Consider the following 13967-nt stretch of genomic DNA (forward strand, 5'->3'; position numbering starts at 1 on the left):
TGCATGCTGCACCTCTGGCCGCTGCGTGTCCATGCGCATGCACTTGTCTGCAGCTGCGCTTTGTCTGGCCTCTCCCGAGGCCCAGACGGGATGCAGGCTGCAGGGTACCGACCGAGACTGGCGCCGGCATGCGACGCGCCGAGGTCCGCCGTGGCCTCTCCCACGACGCGTCGGTGCCCCTTGCCGTCGCGCATGGAGCTGGACCCTGCCACCTCGCACTAGCCTGCGACAGCAGGAGATATGCAGCTCGTCCACCGTGCGCACATCGCACGAGCAAGGAGGCCGTGCGCAGAAGTCTCGCACGCAGTCTTGTGTGGAATCGCATCTGTTACTCGTCTCGCAACTCCGCGCACAGGCACAGGAGCACGCTCGACGGCAAGGGCCTCGTCTGCGTCTCGCTGGCATCGCTCGCAGCCCACCTACCTTTCTGCACGCCTTGAAGCCTGTGAGAGGGTGAGAGGAGAACGTGGCGCGCCGCTCCTTGCGGCGCGTGGTTAGCCGGCGGAGCTGTGGTGTCGTGGAAAGTCGAGGTCGGAGATGGCGTCGCACGGGATCGCCGTGCAGGCCGCTTACGCTGGTGGATGCGGCGGGGAGAGGGATGCAGGTGACTGGTGTACCGGGAGAGAAGGGCGCCGGGGAATGCATGTGGAAGCTTCGAGAGGGCGGGGTGGCGAGATGGGAATGCAAGGCTCGCTAGGCGTCAGAGAGCTTGCGTTGTTTAGTCGTTCGAGACAGTCTGCGCAAGGAGACGCGCGACCGAGACCGCCTACGATGAGATCTATGGAGCTGCGCGGGGCCTAGTCGACCTTGGTGCGTTTGGCAGCTGGAGCGGCAGTGACAGGGTAAGCGCGAGGCCTTGCACAAGGCAGCGAGGGACACGCACAAGCTTCATCTTGCTCGTCGTCTGGCTCAGCGAACGGCCGCTTGCCGTTCGCGTGCTCCGAGGCATCTTGCTCGTACTGGACATTGTCTCCATTGATGGACGCTGAGGGCAGAGCCGCTTCGTCTGTGTGTTCTTCGTAGTCGACGATCTGTTCCTCGGCTGCTGCAACACGTGTCAGCACATGCGAAGGGCAACAGACGGGGCCGACGTACCTGCTTGCTCAGTCTGAGCAGCGGCGCCGTCGTCCAGGCTCGCGCCCTCGGCGTCTGCCTCAGTGCTCTTCTCTGGCGGCGCCTCTTCGTGCACTGCATCTTCGCCTTGCGCCTCGAGCTCCTCCTCCTCGACGTACTCCTCCAATGTCTCCTCCGCCTCTGCTGCACCTTCCTCTTCCACATCGTCGTGCGCCTCCCCGGTCGCGTGCTCGCCGTCCGTCAGCTCTGCGTGTGCTGGCTCTGTGGCCTCGGCAGCTGCTTCCGCGACTTGAGCGTCGAGCGCGCCAGACTCGTCAGTCTGGCTCGCAGCGTCTGTCGCCTCATCGGCGGCGACGACTGTGTCTGTGTGTGATGCGGCAAGTGTCGGCTCGATGGGGTGCTCCACGTCGCCAGCACCTTCGCCATCCACGTGCTGCTGCTCGTCGAGCGGCGCATCTGCATGATGTTGCGCTTCGGCCTCCTCCTCTCCTTCGATCTCGCCGTGCTCATCCACGCCGTCATGCAGCGCATCCAGCTCCTCTTCGGCAGAGGCTGTCGTGTCGTCGCCGTCCTCCACGCTGAGCTCTGCCGCGAGGAGGTTGTAGCGCGAGATGAAGCGCGGCGCCTCGGAGACGACCAGGTGCAGGGAGCCCACCAGGCCGCCGCCGACGTGCAGGCGGTGCAGGTCTGCCAGCGTGACCTCGCGCGCATACACGTCGTCCTGAGCAGGCAGTCAGCCTCAAGACATTCGTAGCAGCGACCGGAGCACTCACCTCGCGAACGGTGAGCTCCAGCTCAGGCAGGTTCAGCACCAGCTCGGTGCGCTCCTCGAGGAAGTCGCCGAGCGAGTCACGCACGCGTAGCGCCTCAAAGAGGCCATCGAGGCCCTCGTGGAACGCCTCAGTCGGCGCTGCTAGGCGCGGCGCGGCGACGGCGACGGTGCCCCAGGAGCTCTCGGGCGCATCGGCGCTCTCGCTGACTGCAAGGTACTCCGAGCAGTCGTCGGCGGCGAAGAGCACAAAGTCTTGGCCGGCGAACGTCAGACGAATGCTCGGCGGCTGGTCGTCGATCGTGCCGTCGTCGTCCTCATCGGCCTCGTCGGCCTCGGCGGCCTCGCTCGCTGTCTCGTCGGCGTCGACGGACGGCTCAGCGGCCTCTGCCGTGTCCTCTTGCTCGGCGAGGTCGTCGTGCGTGGCGCTACCATCCGCAACCTCCTGATGCTGCTCCACTGCGAGCTGCTGCTCAGCACCGGGCGGAGCACTCGTCGTCTCGGCAGCAGCTTCAAGCTCGTCTTGCTTGGCATCGACGGCAGCGGCGGCGGCGGAAGGCTCGCTCGGAAGCGCTGACGCGCTCGTTGCGGCTTCAGATTCGTCCAGCTCTGGCGCCGTCGCCGCGAAGTCTGCGGGCTGCTCGGCAGGCTGCATGTGCGACTCGGTCTGCTCTTCAGACTGCGGCGCGGCGTCCGCTGCGGGTGGTGCGTCGTCGTCTGCGGCTAGCGGCGGCGCCAGTGCAAGGTCTGCGTGCTCACTTGCGTGATGCCCAGCTTCGAGCGGCACCGGCGATGACGCAGCGGCTAGCTCTTCGTCGCCCGGATCCAGCGAGGCCTGCGGCACATCGTCCTCTGCGTAGTCCACGATCTCTTCGTCGGCAGGCTCGGCGGTGCCGAGCTCTGCCTCGCCCATCTCGACCTCCTCGCTGGTAGCTCCAAGCTCAGGCTCGAGCGTGTCGGCCTCGAGCTCCATGGCAGAGGCGCCCTCCTGGTCGGCGTCCTGCAGCTCGAGCTCCATCGAGGCGGGCTCCTCTGCTGGCCACGACGACGACGATGCGCCTGCCGTCATCTCGTAATCGGTAGCGCTGCCCGCAGGCTCGCGCGCGCCGAGAGCCAGAGGCTCGGCAACTTGCATGCCGCGGCTCACGAGTTGGGCAGATGTGCGGTGCAGATGAGGTCGCGGTGTAGCGAGCGAGCGGAGCCGAAAGCCGACAGCCACGAGCGAAAGATGCGCGTCTGAGCAGGGAGCGGCACGGCAGAGGAGCGTGTGCGGATGCGTGATCGGTGCTGCTGCGGCTGACAGAATGGTCTGATGCGCAGCGTGGGTGATGATGTTGGGAGGCAGCCTCGGCGCGCGGAAGTGGCTCGGGCTGCGACGCCGCCGCCGCCGCCGCCGCCGCGGCCGCCGCACGGTTGTATTGCTCGCACGTGACGGGGAATACAAACGCGGCGCCGCTGAATTGAAATCACATTGCTGGCCTCCCCGCACTCGCTCGCCTCTCGCCTCTCACCTGCCTCGCGACCACATCCATCTAGTTCACAGCTCCAGCCTGCCGGCTGCAGCGCAAGCGCTGGGCGGCTGCCTAGCATGTCCGACTGTCCCTATGCCGAGCTCGGCGTCGCGCCCTCGGCGTCGCAGCGCGAGATCAAGGTGGCCTACCGCGCACGGTGCGCATGCAGCGGCGGCAGGACCAGCCAGCGCGCGAGCTGACGCTTGACTGCCTTGTGCCGCAGCGCTCTCGAGACGCACCCTGACCGCGCACAAGCGGACGACAAGGAGGCCAGCGCCGAGCGCTTCAAGCGCGTCTCACGGTGTGTCCCAGCTGTCGCATCGCCATGAGGCTGTCAAGCGCTGACACTCTGCTGCAGCGCGTACGAGACGCTCTCCACGCCCGCGCTGCGAGCCGAGCACGACGCCCGGGCTGCGTCGGCAAGCTCATACGGCGAGCCATCTGACAGGAGCTACCGGCGTGCGCCACAGCAGCGAGACCCGTTCGAGCTCTTCAATGCCTTCTTCCACTCGGACTACGGCGCCCCAGCGCCGCCGCCGGCCTCGCGCAGCTTCTTCAGCGGGCCCGAAGACTTCTTTGGGCCGCCGTTCTCCGCATTCGCTCCGCCACGCCGCGATCCGTTCGATGACCCCTTCTTTGCCAACCACCGGCGCATGGCCGAGTCGTTTGGCTTCGGATTCGGCGCACCAGGCTTCGGCAGCAGCGGCAGGTCCGCCGCGCCCTTTGCTGGCTTCGAGAGCGCGCAGTCCTCTTCGCACAGCACGTCGTGGGGCGAGAGCTACAGCACGAGCTCACGGACCGTGAATGGCCGCACGCAGACGGAGACCACACGCCGCGATGCGCAGGTGAGCGCGCTCGCTTCTCTGAGCCTTGCGCGGGGGCTCACGTATCTGCTCGTCAGGGCAACGAGACGACGCACATCGTGGCGCCCGACGGCCAGCAGTGCGTCTTTTTCAACGGCATGCTGCAGAGCGACCATCCTCTCCTGCACCAGCGGGCCGACCGCTCGGGCTGGGCCAGTGCCCTGCCGTTCTGGCGCTGAGCCCCGCGCACGCACCACTTCGGCCTGCGTCTTGCAAGGCCAACGCCAAGCACCGTTCCCTAGTCACGATCTATCAATACCACAGGCTTCTCACTCGTGGCTCTGTGATGGAGGCGGGCACGTCTTTGCGCCGCGGCCCCTGTGTGAGCGCAGCTGCGCAAGGTCGCGCAAGCCATGAGCGAGCTGGGCCCGGCCTTTGCACGGTGCAATAGCAGCGGTGATCGTCGAGTCAAAGATATCGGGCCATTGCCCTGGGCTCGGTGGTGCAGTGCTGGGTGAGCGATCGTCCGACTCCGTCGCAACCGTGGTGGTGCGGCGTCGCGAAGGCGCGAGGGGGCGCGAAGGCGCGCGGCGAGGCCCCTGGTGGTGGGCTGTCGGCGCAGCGCCAGCAGAACGCCGACGCGTGCAGCGCACAAGCCACCGCCGTGTGCTAGCGCCGCGCCGCGCGCGGGCAGCTGGACCTGGACGCGGCTGCTCTTGCCTCCTGCCTCCTGCCTTCTCACCCCTTCCTGCTCGTCGCGAGGCCTCTGCGCCCGCACGCCTCTGAGCTGCACATCTGACGCTGGCGGCGCCGCTGTGCTGGCACTCGTCGCCCTTTCCCGTCACTTGTGGCCGCACTCGCATCTTCCACACGCTCTGCCCACTCGACCCCTCCCCACATTGCCCTCGTCGCACGCGCCGGCGCCGTGCTGCTCTGCCGATGTCGCGCCCCTTCGCTGGCCGCTCCTTCTCGGGCACCTCCGCGTCGGCAAAGGCGCCGCCGCCGCTCCATCGCGCCACGCCGTCGTGGGAGGACGAGGCATGGGCCAGCGACTCGGACGACGACGACTTTGTGTCGCGGCAGCGCGTGCGTCGCGCTCGCGCTGCCGAGGCTGCGGACGGCGATGAAGCACGCACACCAAGAGCATCACGCATGACTGCCAGCGATGTGCGACCCGGGCCGAGTGCCCCGCCGGCGCGCCCGCATCCCTTCCCCGTGCCGGCCGCTCGCAGCGCCAGCACCAGCAGCAGCGCCTCGCAGCCCCTCGGCGCCATTCCGGGCAGCACACATCCGCCGGGCGCCAGTCCCGGCAGCTGGACGCTCGTCGACCGCGCCAATGGCCATCGTGATGCGGCCGTAGCCTCGCGTACCTCGCTTGCCGGCAGTCCGCCGACCGACGTCGGCGCCTCGGCCGCCGCCGCAGTGCTCGCGGCCGCCGTCTCGGACAGCGAGGAGGGCGCGCCACGAACGGCGCGCGCGGCTGCGCGCAAGGCGAGCATTTCGGGAGCGCATGGTCGTGGCCGGCGTATGAACGAGCTGGAGCGCGAGGAGCTGCGCGGCCGCTTGCGCACGGATGTGGACCGCGTCGTCGACGGTGAGTCGGCTCGGGGAGAGGCCAGGCGTGGTGCGGCGCTGCTGCCAGCCGTCGTGCTCAGCGTAGGCCTGCTTGAGCGCTGACACATCTCTGCAGATCCCACACGCCTCCTCTCGCACCTCTCCCTCTCCTGGGCGCACGAGCCGCCTTCGCCGCACTCGGCCTCTGCCTCTGCCTCGCCGTCACCCTCGCCCATCGAGCCGCGTGCTCGACCAGCGGCTGCGCGCCGGCGCGAGCTTGACGTGGTCAGCATGGGCGGCGACGGCCTGATCTCGTCTGGCGGCTTCGGGGCGTCAGACTCCGAGCTGGCTGCACCCGCGGCGCCAGACGATGCGAGCGCCACAGAGGCGGCACTTTCGCTGGGCATCGGGCGCAAGAATTCGACGCGGACGGTGCGCCGCCGCGAGCAGTTCGTGCGGTGTCTCGGCAAGGAGAGCTGCCCGCTGGGTGAGTGCTGCGAGGCTCGCGCTGTGCCGCTCCGCTGACCGGCCACAGACGAGCTGCGGACGCTGGCGTGGCAGGGCGTGCCGACGGAGCTGCGTCCGATGGTCTGGCAGCTGCTTTTGGTACGTAGCGCGAGCGCTGTAAGTCCACCATCCTGCTCACATTGCGCAGGGCTACCTGCCGCCCTCGCGTCCGCACCGCGCCTCTGTGCTTGCACGCAAGCGTGCCGAGTACGCTGCTGGGGCACGGCTGGCGTTTGCGCGCGGCGACGCTGGCCTAGACGCGGCGACGTTCCATCAAGTGCGCATCGACGTCGTACGCACGCACCCGGGCATCTTGCTGTGGCAGCGCGAGGCGACGCAGCGGGTGAGTCGGCCACAGAGCTCTCTTAGCCGGGCTGCAGCTGATGCTCTACCCTGTACAGGCGCTCGAGCGCATCCTCTACGTCTGGGCGATCCGCCATCCTGCCAGCGGCTACGTGCAGGGTATCAACGACCTCGCCACGCCCTTCTTTGAGGTGTTCCTGAGCGCGTACATCTGTGCGTGCTGCATGTGCTCGCACCGTTTGCCCCTGCTGACCCGAGCACAGCGGGCGACCCGGAGTCGTACGACGTCTCCCTGCTGCCGCCCGAGGCGCTCGAGGCGCTCGAGGCAGACACGTTCTGGTGCCTGTCCAAGCTGCTCGACGGCATCCAGGACAACTACATCTTCGCGCAGCCGGGCATCCAGAGGCAGGTGCGGCGCATGGAGAAGCTCGTCGCGCGCATCGATCGTGAGTCGAGTGTGCGGCACTCACAAGATGCGCGCGCTGATGCACCCACAGCGCCGCTGCACGCGCACCTGCAGGACCAGGGCGTCGAGTACATGCAGTTTGCCTTTCGCTGGATGAACTGCCTGCTCATGCGCGAGCTGAGCGTGCAGAACATCGTGCGCATGTGGGACACGTATCTGGTGAGGACGAGCGCGCTGCAGCTGCGGGCCTTTCGCTGACCTGTCCGTCTTCCAGGCCGAGGGGCCGGATGCCTTTTCCGACTTTCACCTCTACGTCTGCAGCGTGTTCCTGTCAAAGTGGAGCCCAGAGCTGCTCACGATGGACTTCCAGGTGGGTAGCGATCAGTGCTTGTTGTGCGGAGAGAGCACAGCATGTCGCCAGCTCGCGCTTGCGCTGCCAGTTGGCGTGTGTTGTCCATGCGGTCCCATTTTGCCTGCCGCTTACACTCCAACAGGGCATCATCATGTTCCTGCAGTCGCTTCCCACGCAGAGCTGGAGTGACCGCGATGCCGAGGTGCTGCTCTCGGATGCGTTTGTGTGAGTGGCGTACGTGGCCTCCTAGCCCTTCCTCGCTGACCCTGGCGCAGCAAGAAGAGCCTCTTTGGCGGCACGGCGCATCTCTCGAGCTAGCGTTGGAATACACAAACTGTACACGCCTGGAGCAGCTGAGCTGGAAGCCGCGAGGTTCAGTGTTGGGTGTGGCATATTCACGATCTGCTGTTGTACGAGTGAGACAGCAGCGATAATCTCTGAAGGAGCCCGTTCTCGGCACGGCAGAGCGAGGACGCAATTCTGGCGACGCGACCACGTCCTCGACACGCGCCGGCGCGCGCCTGGCGCGTGGCGCCGCGTCGCTGTGCGCGCGACGTGGCTGTCCTCCCCTCCACATCACCCGCGCCCGACACCCTCACCGCCGGCGCGATCAGGCAGCACTCCGTCGCTCTGGCGCCATGCTGCGCGTGCTGTCGTCTGGTGCGCTGGCGCCCTCGCTCCACATCGCGCGCATCACTCGGCTGTCGCATGCCCGGCAAGCGTCGAGCTCTGCCGCTGAGCACACTGCGCGGTCAGCAGGCCCGGCGCGGCCGGCTCTGCTGCAGCTCAGGCAGGCGTACCTGCCGCTGCCAGCCGCAGCTGCGCCCGTGTCGCTCACAATCAGTGATGCGCCAGAATGCTGGGCCATAGTCGGTGGCGATGGGGACGGCGAGCGCGTCGTCGAGGCGCTGCGTGATGTGAGTCCCGGCCCGTGGGCACCCCCCGGCATGCCACACCGCGGCGAGCCATGGTGTTGAGATACATCGCAGGTGATGACGGGACGGAGGAGAGCGCGCACCGCAGACGGCAAGCCAATACCCAGCACGCATCCGTTCCTTGGCTCGCGCTCGCCGGCAGAGCACGTCGTGCACGTCTCCTTCGCCGCGCGCGCCGCGACCGGCGGCGAGTTCGTCGACTACGCCGTGCGCTACGGTGCCGTGCGCGACGACGAAGACGCCGTCACGCTGCACGAGGGATGCATGCGTGCTCTTGGTCACCACACTGGGCGTGCTGCGCGGCTGGCTTGCGTCGCCGACATTCTGTCCACTCCCAGCAGCGCCGACCAGGCAAAGCCAGGAGCTCCGACCGAGTCCGAGCGCGCCGCTGGCCGAGCCGCTCACCAGTGCATCATGGACACTGCGCCGCTGCTGCGCCTTGACAGACCTCCGCCGGCGGAAGAGAGCAACGGCGACATGGCGGCTCTGCTTCACACGCCCCTGATCCGTCTCTCGAACGGGCAGATGCGCCGCGCCCGGTTGCTTGAAGCGCTCGTCCGATGCCGCCTCTCGCCCGCAGCGGACAGCACCATTCTCGTCCTCTCGCAGCCATACAATGGGCTCGATCCGCCCACGCGCTCTCTTCTCAGCTCCATTCTGTCTGACAGGCATTGCGCATCAGACCCACGCATCGTGCTCTTCCTACGCGTCCAGGACGAGCTCCCGGCGTACATCACCCACGTCGCTCAGGTGCGCGACGATGGCTCGGTGCAGGCCGGTCCTCGCGCGCTTGTGCAGCAGCAGCGCGACCAGGACAGCCAAGGTGGCTATGAACTGCTCAAGCAGAATGCTGCGCAGGCCTTGCCTGACACGAATGAGCCACTTGTCTCGCTCAACGGCGTCGACATCAAGTACGTGGGCAAGTCCGCGCTTGAGTCCATCGCCTTGGACATTCACCGCGGTGCGAGAATGGTGCTCGCCGGCTAGTGAGGCAGCTTTGCATGGCGCGACATGCAGCAGCTGACATCTTGCTCTTAGCAACGGCAGCGGCAAGTCTACTCTGCTCTCCCTCATCCTCGGCGACCACCCTCAGTCGTTCGCCTTGCCGGAGCAGAAGCTGAGCCTCTTCGGCAAGGCTCGCGATGCTCCCGGGAATGCCACGCTCCTGCTGGCCAGACGCATCGGTCACGTGTCGCCCGAGCTCTTCAATGCGTTCCCCCGCAAGGACACCGAGCGTGGCGGCATGACCGTCGGCGAGGCGATAGGCTCGGGTTACGCCGGCGTATTCTCGCGACGACCTCTCGATGACCAGCAGAAAGCACGCATCTGGCGGCTGCTAGCTGCCTTTCAGGACGTGATCGATGCACCGGACAGCGACACAAGTCGACAGAGCTCTCGATCTGGCGGTCCTGGCCTCGATGATCCTCTCGCACAAGCCAAGCGACTCGCCTCGGCCTCTTTCGCCGCAATGTCGCTGGGCTCACAGAGCATCGTGCTGCTCCTGCGCGCGATCGTCCACGGCCCGAAGCTGCTCATCCTCGACGAGCCCTTCCAGCATCAGTCCGCCCGGCAGGTCGAGCGTGCCCGCGCCTTTCTTGACGAGCCCGAGGCCTACGCCATCGGCGAGACGGAGCAAGAGCGGGCCCAGGATGCCGAAGCCCGCCGCGCGATGTCGCTCATTCTGGTCAGCCACTACGAGGCCGAATGGCCCAGGAGCATGAACGCGCTGCTGCGACTCGAGGCCGGCCAAGTGTCGGAGCGCATAGGTCAATGCTAATGGAATTCAAGGAGCACTGCCGCAGGCACGCGCCTGCGTGGAACAGAATGAGCTGCATGCCATTGCAAAAGGTCATGCCACGAAGTGTCTGTCCTGAGGGCCTACAGCGCTGCCAGAGAGGGCGCGCGTGGCCGCAGGCTCAGCGTGATCGGGGCGATGCATTGGGTCCCTGCGCCGGATTCGAGGGTGCGGAGTGCTGCGGCGAGTCTTGCTGCTGGAAGTGGTGCTGCGAGCCCTGTCCGGAGACGATCGCCTCAATGAGGCCGCCCCAGGGCGTGAGGCTGACGCTCGGGTCCTGCATGCCGCTGCCCGGGTGCGCCGGACGGCTCGTGGCGATCGGCGTGCTGCCGTGCGGTGAGTGCAGCGTGAGGTTTCCGCCGAGGTTGCCGCTGGTGGCTGCGGCCCAGAACTGGTCGAGGCCGTCGGATGTGAAGCCGTTGGCAGCACCGCCGCCAATACCGCCGTCGTCCCACGAGAAGGGCGACTGGTCCAGGCCGAAGGAGTCGAGCGCGCCGGCGCCAAGCTGATCAAAGAGATCCTGTGCCAGCGCATCCGAGCGCGAGGAGATGCTGCTTGAGCCTGCACCTGTCATGCCAGCACCGGGAGGCGTGTCGATGCTCATAGGTGCGAACGAGGCCGCCGACGAGGCGCTCTGGTCGATGCCGGCGGGCCACTCGGCGAGCGGAGCGAGCGGCGGCCCGCCGAGGCCTGCTTTTGCCGCGCCGTTGTGCGATCGTGGCGCTGCCGGGCCGCGAGCGCCAAAGGAGTCAGGCGGCGATTCCATTGCGCTGGCGCGCGAGCCCTGCGGAGGCGTGTCGCGAGAGGCCGAGACGGCGCCCTTTGCTCCACGCGAGGAGCCGCTAGCAGCCGCTGCGCCACGCGTAGTGGCGGCGTGAGCCAGAGAAGTGCTGGAAGACCGAGCAGCTCCTCCCCTGCGGGCACCGGTGGCGGTCGCTGCGCACCACGACGGGTCGCGGCTCTTCGACTGGAAGAGCTGGATGATGGCCACTTCGCGCTTGGTACACTGCGACGTGTCGGCCGGCTCGTTGCTCTTCAGCGCGAGGAAGTCGTCGAGCGCAGCGTGCAGCTCCGGCGCCTCCGGGCTCTGAGGCTCGAGGAGCAGCTGAATGCCTGCCACGAGAGCTGCGTTGAAGAGGCGGTACAGGCCGCCCATGTGTGCGCTGCGAGCACGGTCGCGCGGCCATTTGACGTCGCGCTTGTATTCTGTGCGGATCTGGCGGTCGGTCTTGGCCGAGGCAAATGCCACGACGCGGCTCTGGGCGTAGCGGTCCGAGCGCAGAAGGTACGGCCGGTGCAGCGTGATGCGAATGTAGAGCTGCTCGACGTTGATGAGGTAGCGGTGCAGAGGCAGCCAGGGGCAGAGGGCATCAAACTCGTGGTCAGCGCCGCCCATCTGCTCGCATCTGTAAGGCGCGGGCAGCGCATCGACGAAGCGCTGAAGGTCAGCGTCGATGGCGAGCACGTCGGCGTAGTTGCGCGGCCTGCAGAAACGTGTCAGCGCTGCACCGCTTGGCACTCGAGCCGGCACACTGACTTGGACAAGTTCTGGAAGTGCTCGACAACGCGCCCGGTGAGCTTCGCCAGCTCATGCCGGATGGCCACGAACATAAAGACGCCTGGCGGACGCTTGGGCCATGTGACGCCGGCCGGCGGCGGAAAGGCTTCAGGCGTCGGTGCCGGGCCGTAGCGCGGCAGCGTGTCGATGTCCACGTCCGAAGGTGCGAGCGTGTCGCAGTTTTGGTCATTGATGCCTTGAGGCCGGCCCAGCAGCATCGACGTGGTCTTGTCGAGGTACTGCAGGAGTGGAGATCAGTGACAGGCCAAGCGCGCGCAGCGTGAGCCGGACTGACGTAGATGAGCGCCCAGAGACGACGCCGCCGTTCCGTCGTGACAGCATCGAGGCCAAGCTTCGTGCCATCTCGGTGAAGGCCGATACTGTGCGCGAGACTCACGTCAGACGCGCTAGACAGAGCAATGACGCCGCGGCGCAACACTCACGCCTGAGCCGCGCGGATGGCTGAGCCGAGCAAGCTCCAGCTCTCTGCACTCATGCGCAGGCAGATCAGGAAGCGGCAGCCAAACAACGCGGCCAGCAGGACGTCGATATGGTCCGCTCGCACTGCAGACGCAACTGCCATCGTGCGGCGGGCGGTGTGGAAGAGCTGTGGTGCACGACGCAAGGCATGAGCAATGCACGTACACTGTCTCGCTCGCGACGCACCTTGAGAGCACCGGCTTTCGCATCCGCATCGGAGCCAAGGTCTTCTGGCTGGTTGCGCTTCGCAATCGCCAGGATGACATAGAGGAACGACAGGAATGGCAGGTGCCGCGCTCCGTCGTCGCCCTGCAAGATGCGTAAGCCACTGCAAAGAGAGACGCCTCGCTTCTGGACACGTACCTCTTCCTCCTTTGCCGTGCCCCACTTCCAGTCCATCAGCTCCTCGTAGCTCTGCCTGAAGGTCTGCTCGTGCAGCGGCAGCCGCGTGACGTTGATGTCCCGGAAGTACCACTGTGTTTCGCTGCATCAGCGATGCTCAGACACAGCCCTTTCATGCGACGGACCAGCAGCATCTGGTCGCTTTCTGCGCGCGACGGAAGGTTCTCCATAAGCTCATTGACGACGTCGGGGTGCGCGCCGCCCTCCTGGATGAGGCGGCGGACCTTGACGCTGGCCGAGCGGAGAGGAACGTTCGAGGACAGCTCGAGCCTCTCTCCGTGGATCTGGGGGCGGTCAGAGGGCTCAGCAGAGCATAGGAAGCGCAGCAATTAGGGCACTCACGCGCGTCTCGATGATGCCGCGCGACACGCTCGGCAGAGCCAGCGCGCCGTAGAATGAGTCGCCCTCGCGTGTCAGGCCGCCCTCAAGCGGATTGGCGCCCACTGCGCCTCCAGGCGGATCGTCGTCGCCTGCGCCGTACAGCGAGGCACTGCGGTCCTCGCCGCCCGCCGCAGTCGCACGGCGCAGCTCCTCGCGCTCCATGCCGAGCGAGCGCGAGTTGGCAATGCGCACGACGCGGCGCGACCGCTCGTCGACGGTCGGCTTCTCATCCTCCGAGTCACCGCCCTTGGCTGCACTCGCCGCTGCGGCCAGTGCGCCTAGCGCGCCAGAATCAGCGTCTGACCGCGCAGGCGGCGCGCCCAGGCCGACTGCGCGCCGCATGGCGCTGAGCTCCGAAGCGAGGCCGGTGTTGGCCTTCGCCAGGCCCTCGACGAGGTCTTCGAGGCGCGCAACGCGGTCGCGCACGTCGCCGTGCTGGTCGCCCTCCTCGAACGGGCGGCACGACTCGGCGAGGCCGCGGTCGATGCAGGCCTGGCACGGTGTGTTGCGGTCGCACTGTGGCGGCTGTGAGCCGGGGCAATATGCGAGCACTTGCGCGTGCAACGCACCTTGTGCTTGCGTCGGTGACACTCGGCACATGAGTAATGGATGCGCTGTGGATGACTCGATCAGCGCCACAAGTCTCATCGCAGCCCCAGCAGACGCACCTTGCGCTTGCGCTCCTTCTTCGCACCGACGGCCATGGCAACGGCATCGGCAATGCTCTCCTGCGCACGGCGCGGCGCCGCACTCGTGGGCGGCGGCGTCGGCGTGGCCGTCTCGCGCGACGGCCGTGCGGCAGAAACGGGACTGGCGGTCTCTGGGCGTGCAGGCGCCGGCGTCACGGGCGTCCCCGTCGACGGCAGGCGCGAGGGCCCGGCGACGGCGGGCATCGGCGCGGGACGCAGCGGCGGGCCGGCGGGTGCAGCAGCGAGGGGCGCGCGGGGCACCATGCGTGGTGCGCTGCTGCTGGCAGTGCTGTGCGCAGACGGCGGCGCGGCGCTGCGTGCTGGCGCTGCGGCTGCGCCAGGTGCCTCGCGCAGGCCGGGCGGCGGCGGCAGTGGGCCACGCTCAGCCGGGCGCACGGGGGCTGCGGCAGACGCGGGTGCGGCGCCAGACGCCGCGGAAGCACCGTTG

General features: G+C 67.5%; 5 protein-coding genes across 5 annotated transcripts; 3 read left to right on the forward strand and 2 right to left on the reverse strand.

Moving 5' to 3' along the window:
• Positions 1–946: 946 nt before the first annotated feature.
• FA09DRAFT_43677 (hypothetical protein) lies at positions 947–3182 on the reverse strand. The gene is made up of 2 exons (XM_025745662.1): positions 1848–3182; positions 947–1795 (listed from the first exon to the last, which is right to left on the reverse strand). Exons 1-2 carry the CDS (start codon positions 2976–2978, stop codon positions 1058–1060), a joined length of 1869 nt encoding a protein of 622 aa, XP_025597971.1. The 5' UTR covers positions 2979–3182; the 3' UTR covers positions 947–1057.
• A 171-nt stretch (positions 3183–3353) lies between these two features.
• On the forward strand, positions 3354–4495 carry FA09DRAFT_330350 (DnaJ-domain-containing protein). Its single transcript, XM_025742568.1, has 4 exons — positions 3354–3511; positions 3578–3655; positions 3713–4199; positions 4256–4495. The coding sequence occupies exons 1-4, from the start codon at positions 3432–3434 to the stop codon at positions 4394–4396; spliced, it is 786 nt and encodes a 261-aa protein (XP_025597972.1). The 5' UTR covers positions 3354–3431; the 3' UTR covers positions 4397–4495.
• A 401-nt stretch (positions 4496–4896) lies between these two features.
• On the forward strand, positions 4897–7686 carry FA09DRAFT_330353 (RabGAP/TBC). The gene is made up of 10 exons (XM_025742569.1): positions 4897–5751; positions 5848–6198; positions 6247–6317; positions 6367–6561; positions 6620–6734; positions 6785–6967; positions 7019–7146; positions 7202–7297; positions 7422–7504; positions 7555–7686. Exons 1-10 carry the CDS (start codon positions 5097–5099, stop codon positions 7595–7597), a joined length of 1920 nt encoding a protein of 639 aa, XP_025597973.1. The 5' UTR covers positions 4897–5096; the 3' UTR covers positions 7598–7686.
• A 258-nt stretch (positions 7687–7944) lies between these two features.
• Positions 7945–10057, forward strand: FA09DRAFT_308899 (P-loop containing nucleoside triphosphate hydrolase protein). Its single transcript, XM_025740590.1, has 2 exons — positions 7945–9200; positions 9253–10057. Exons 1-2 carry the CDS (start codon positions 8272–8274, stop codon positions 9989–9991), a joined length of 1668 nt encoding a protein of 555 aa, XP_025597974.1. The 5' UTR covers positions 7945–8271; the 3' UTR covers positions 9992–10057.
• FA09DRAFT_330354 (hypothetical protein) lies at positions 9852–13741 on the reverse strand. Its single transcript, XM_025742570.1, has 10 exons — positions 13499–13741; positions 13400–13444; positions 12792–13346; positions 12575–12733; positions 12411–12521; positions 12234–12356; positions 12011–12174; positions 11863–11947; positions 11547–11806; positions 9852–11493 (listed from the first exon to the last, which is right to left on the reverse strand). The coding sequence occupies exons 1-10, from the start codon at positions 13721–13723 to the stop codon at positions 10131–10133; spliced, it is 3090 nt and encodes a 1029-aa protein (XP_025597975.1). The 5' UTR covers positions 13724–13741; the 3' UTR covers positions 9852–10130.
• Positions 13742–13967: the final 226 nt, after the last annotated feature.

The sequence above is a fragment of the Tilletiopsis washingtonensis genome (genome assembly GCF_003144115.1).
Source record: "Tilletiopsis washingtonensis strain MCA 4186 unplaced genomic scaffold FA09scaffold_12, whole genome shotgun sequence".
NCBI lineage: Eukaryota > Fungi > Basidiomycota > Exobasidiomycetes > Entylomatales > Tilletiopsis > Tilletiopsis washingtonensis.

What these genes read in the sequence shown, in the direction of transcription:
- FA09DRAFT_43677 (XM_025745662.1), bottom strand. Translation starts at nt 2,978, where the DNA reads ATGCAAGTTGCCGAGCCTCTGGCTCTCGGCGCGCGCGAGCCTGCGGGC. An exon ending in TGGAGCTCACCGTTCGCGAG is followed by an intron (nt 1,796 to 1,847) that starts GTGAGTGCTCCG and finishes CTGCCTGCTCAG; the next exon opens with GACGACGTGTATGCGCGCGA.
- FA09DRAFT_330350 (XM_025742568.1), top strand. Translation starts at nt 3,432, where the DNA reads ATGTCCGACTGTCCCTATGCCGAGCTCGGCGTCGCGCCCTCGGCGTCG. An exon ending in AAGGTGGCCTACCGCGCACG is followed by an intron (nt 3,512 to 3,577) that starts GTGCGCATGCAG and finishes CTTGTGCCGCAG; the next exon opens with CGCTCTCGAGACGCACCCTG. An exon ending in CGCTTCAAGCGCGTCTCACG is followed by an intron (nt 3,656 to 3,712) that starts GTGTGTCCCAGC and finishes ACTCTGCTGCAG; the next exon opens with CGCGTACGAGACGCTCTCCA.
- FA09DRAFT_330353 (XM_025742569.1), top strand. Translation starts at nt 5,097, where the DNA reads ATGTCGCGCCCCTTCGCTGGCCGCTCCTTCTCGGGCACCTCCGCGTCG. An exon ending in TGTGGACCGCGTCGTCGACG is followed by an intron (nt 5,752 to 5,847) that starts GTGAGTCGGCTC and finishes ACATCTCTGCAG; the next exon opens with ATCCCACACGCCTCCTCTCG. An exon ending in GCTCGTCGCGCGCATCGATC is followed by an intron (nt 6,968 to 7,018) that starts GTGAGTCGAGTG and finishes ATGCACCCACAG; the next exon opens with CGCCGCTGCACGCGCACCTG.
- FA09DRAFT_308899 (XM_025740590.1), top strand. Translation starts at nt 8,272, where the DNA reads ATGACGGGACGGAGGAGAGCGCGCACCGCAGACGGCAAGCCAATACCC. An exon ending in AGAATGGTGCTCGCCGGCTA is followed by an intron (nt 9,201 to 9,252) that starts GTGAGGCAGCTT and finishes TCTTGCTCTTAG; the next exon opens with CAACGGCAGCGGCAAGTCTA.
- FA09DRAFT_330354 (XM_025742570.1), bottom strand. Translation starts at nt 13,723, where the DNA reads ATGCCCGCCGTCGCCGGGCCCTCGCGCCTGCCGTCGACGGGGACGCCC. An exon ending in GCACGGCAAAGGAGGAAGAG is followed by an intron (nt 12,357 to 12,410) that starts GTACGTGTCCAG and finishes CGCATCTTGCAG; the next exon opens with GGCGACGACGGAGCGCGGCA. An exon ending in GCCATCCGCGCGGCTCAGGC is followed by an intron (nt 11,948 to 12,010) that starts GTGAGTGTTGCG and finishes TCTCGCGCACAG; the next exon opens with TATCGGCCTTCACCGAGATG.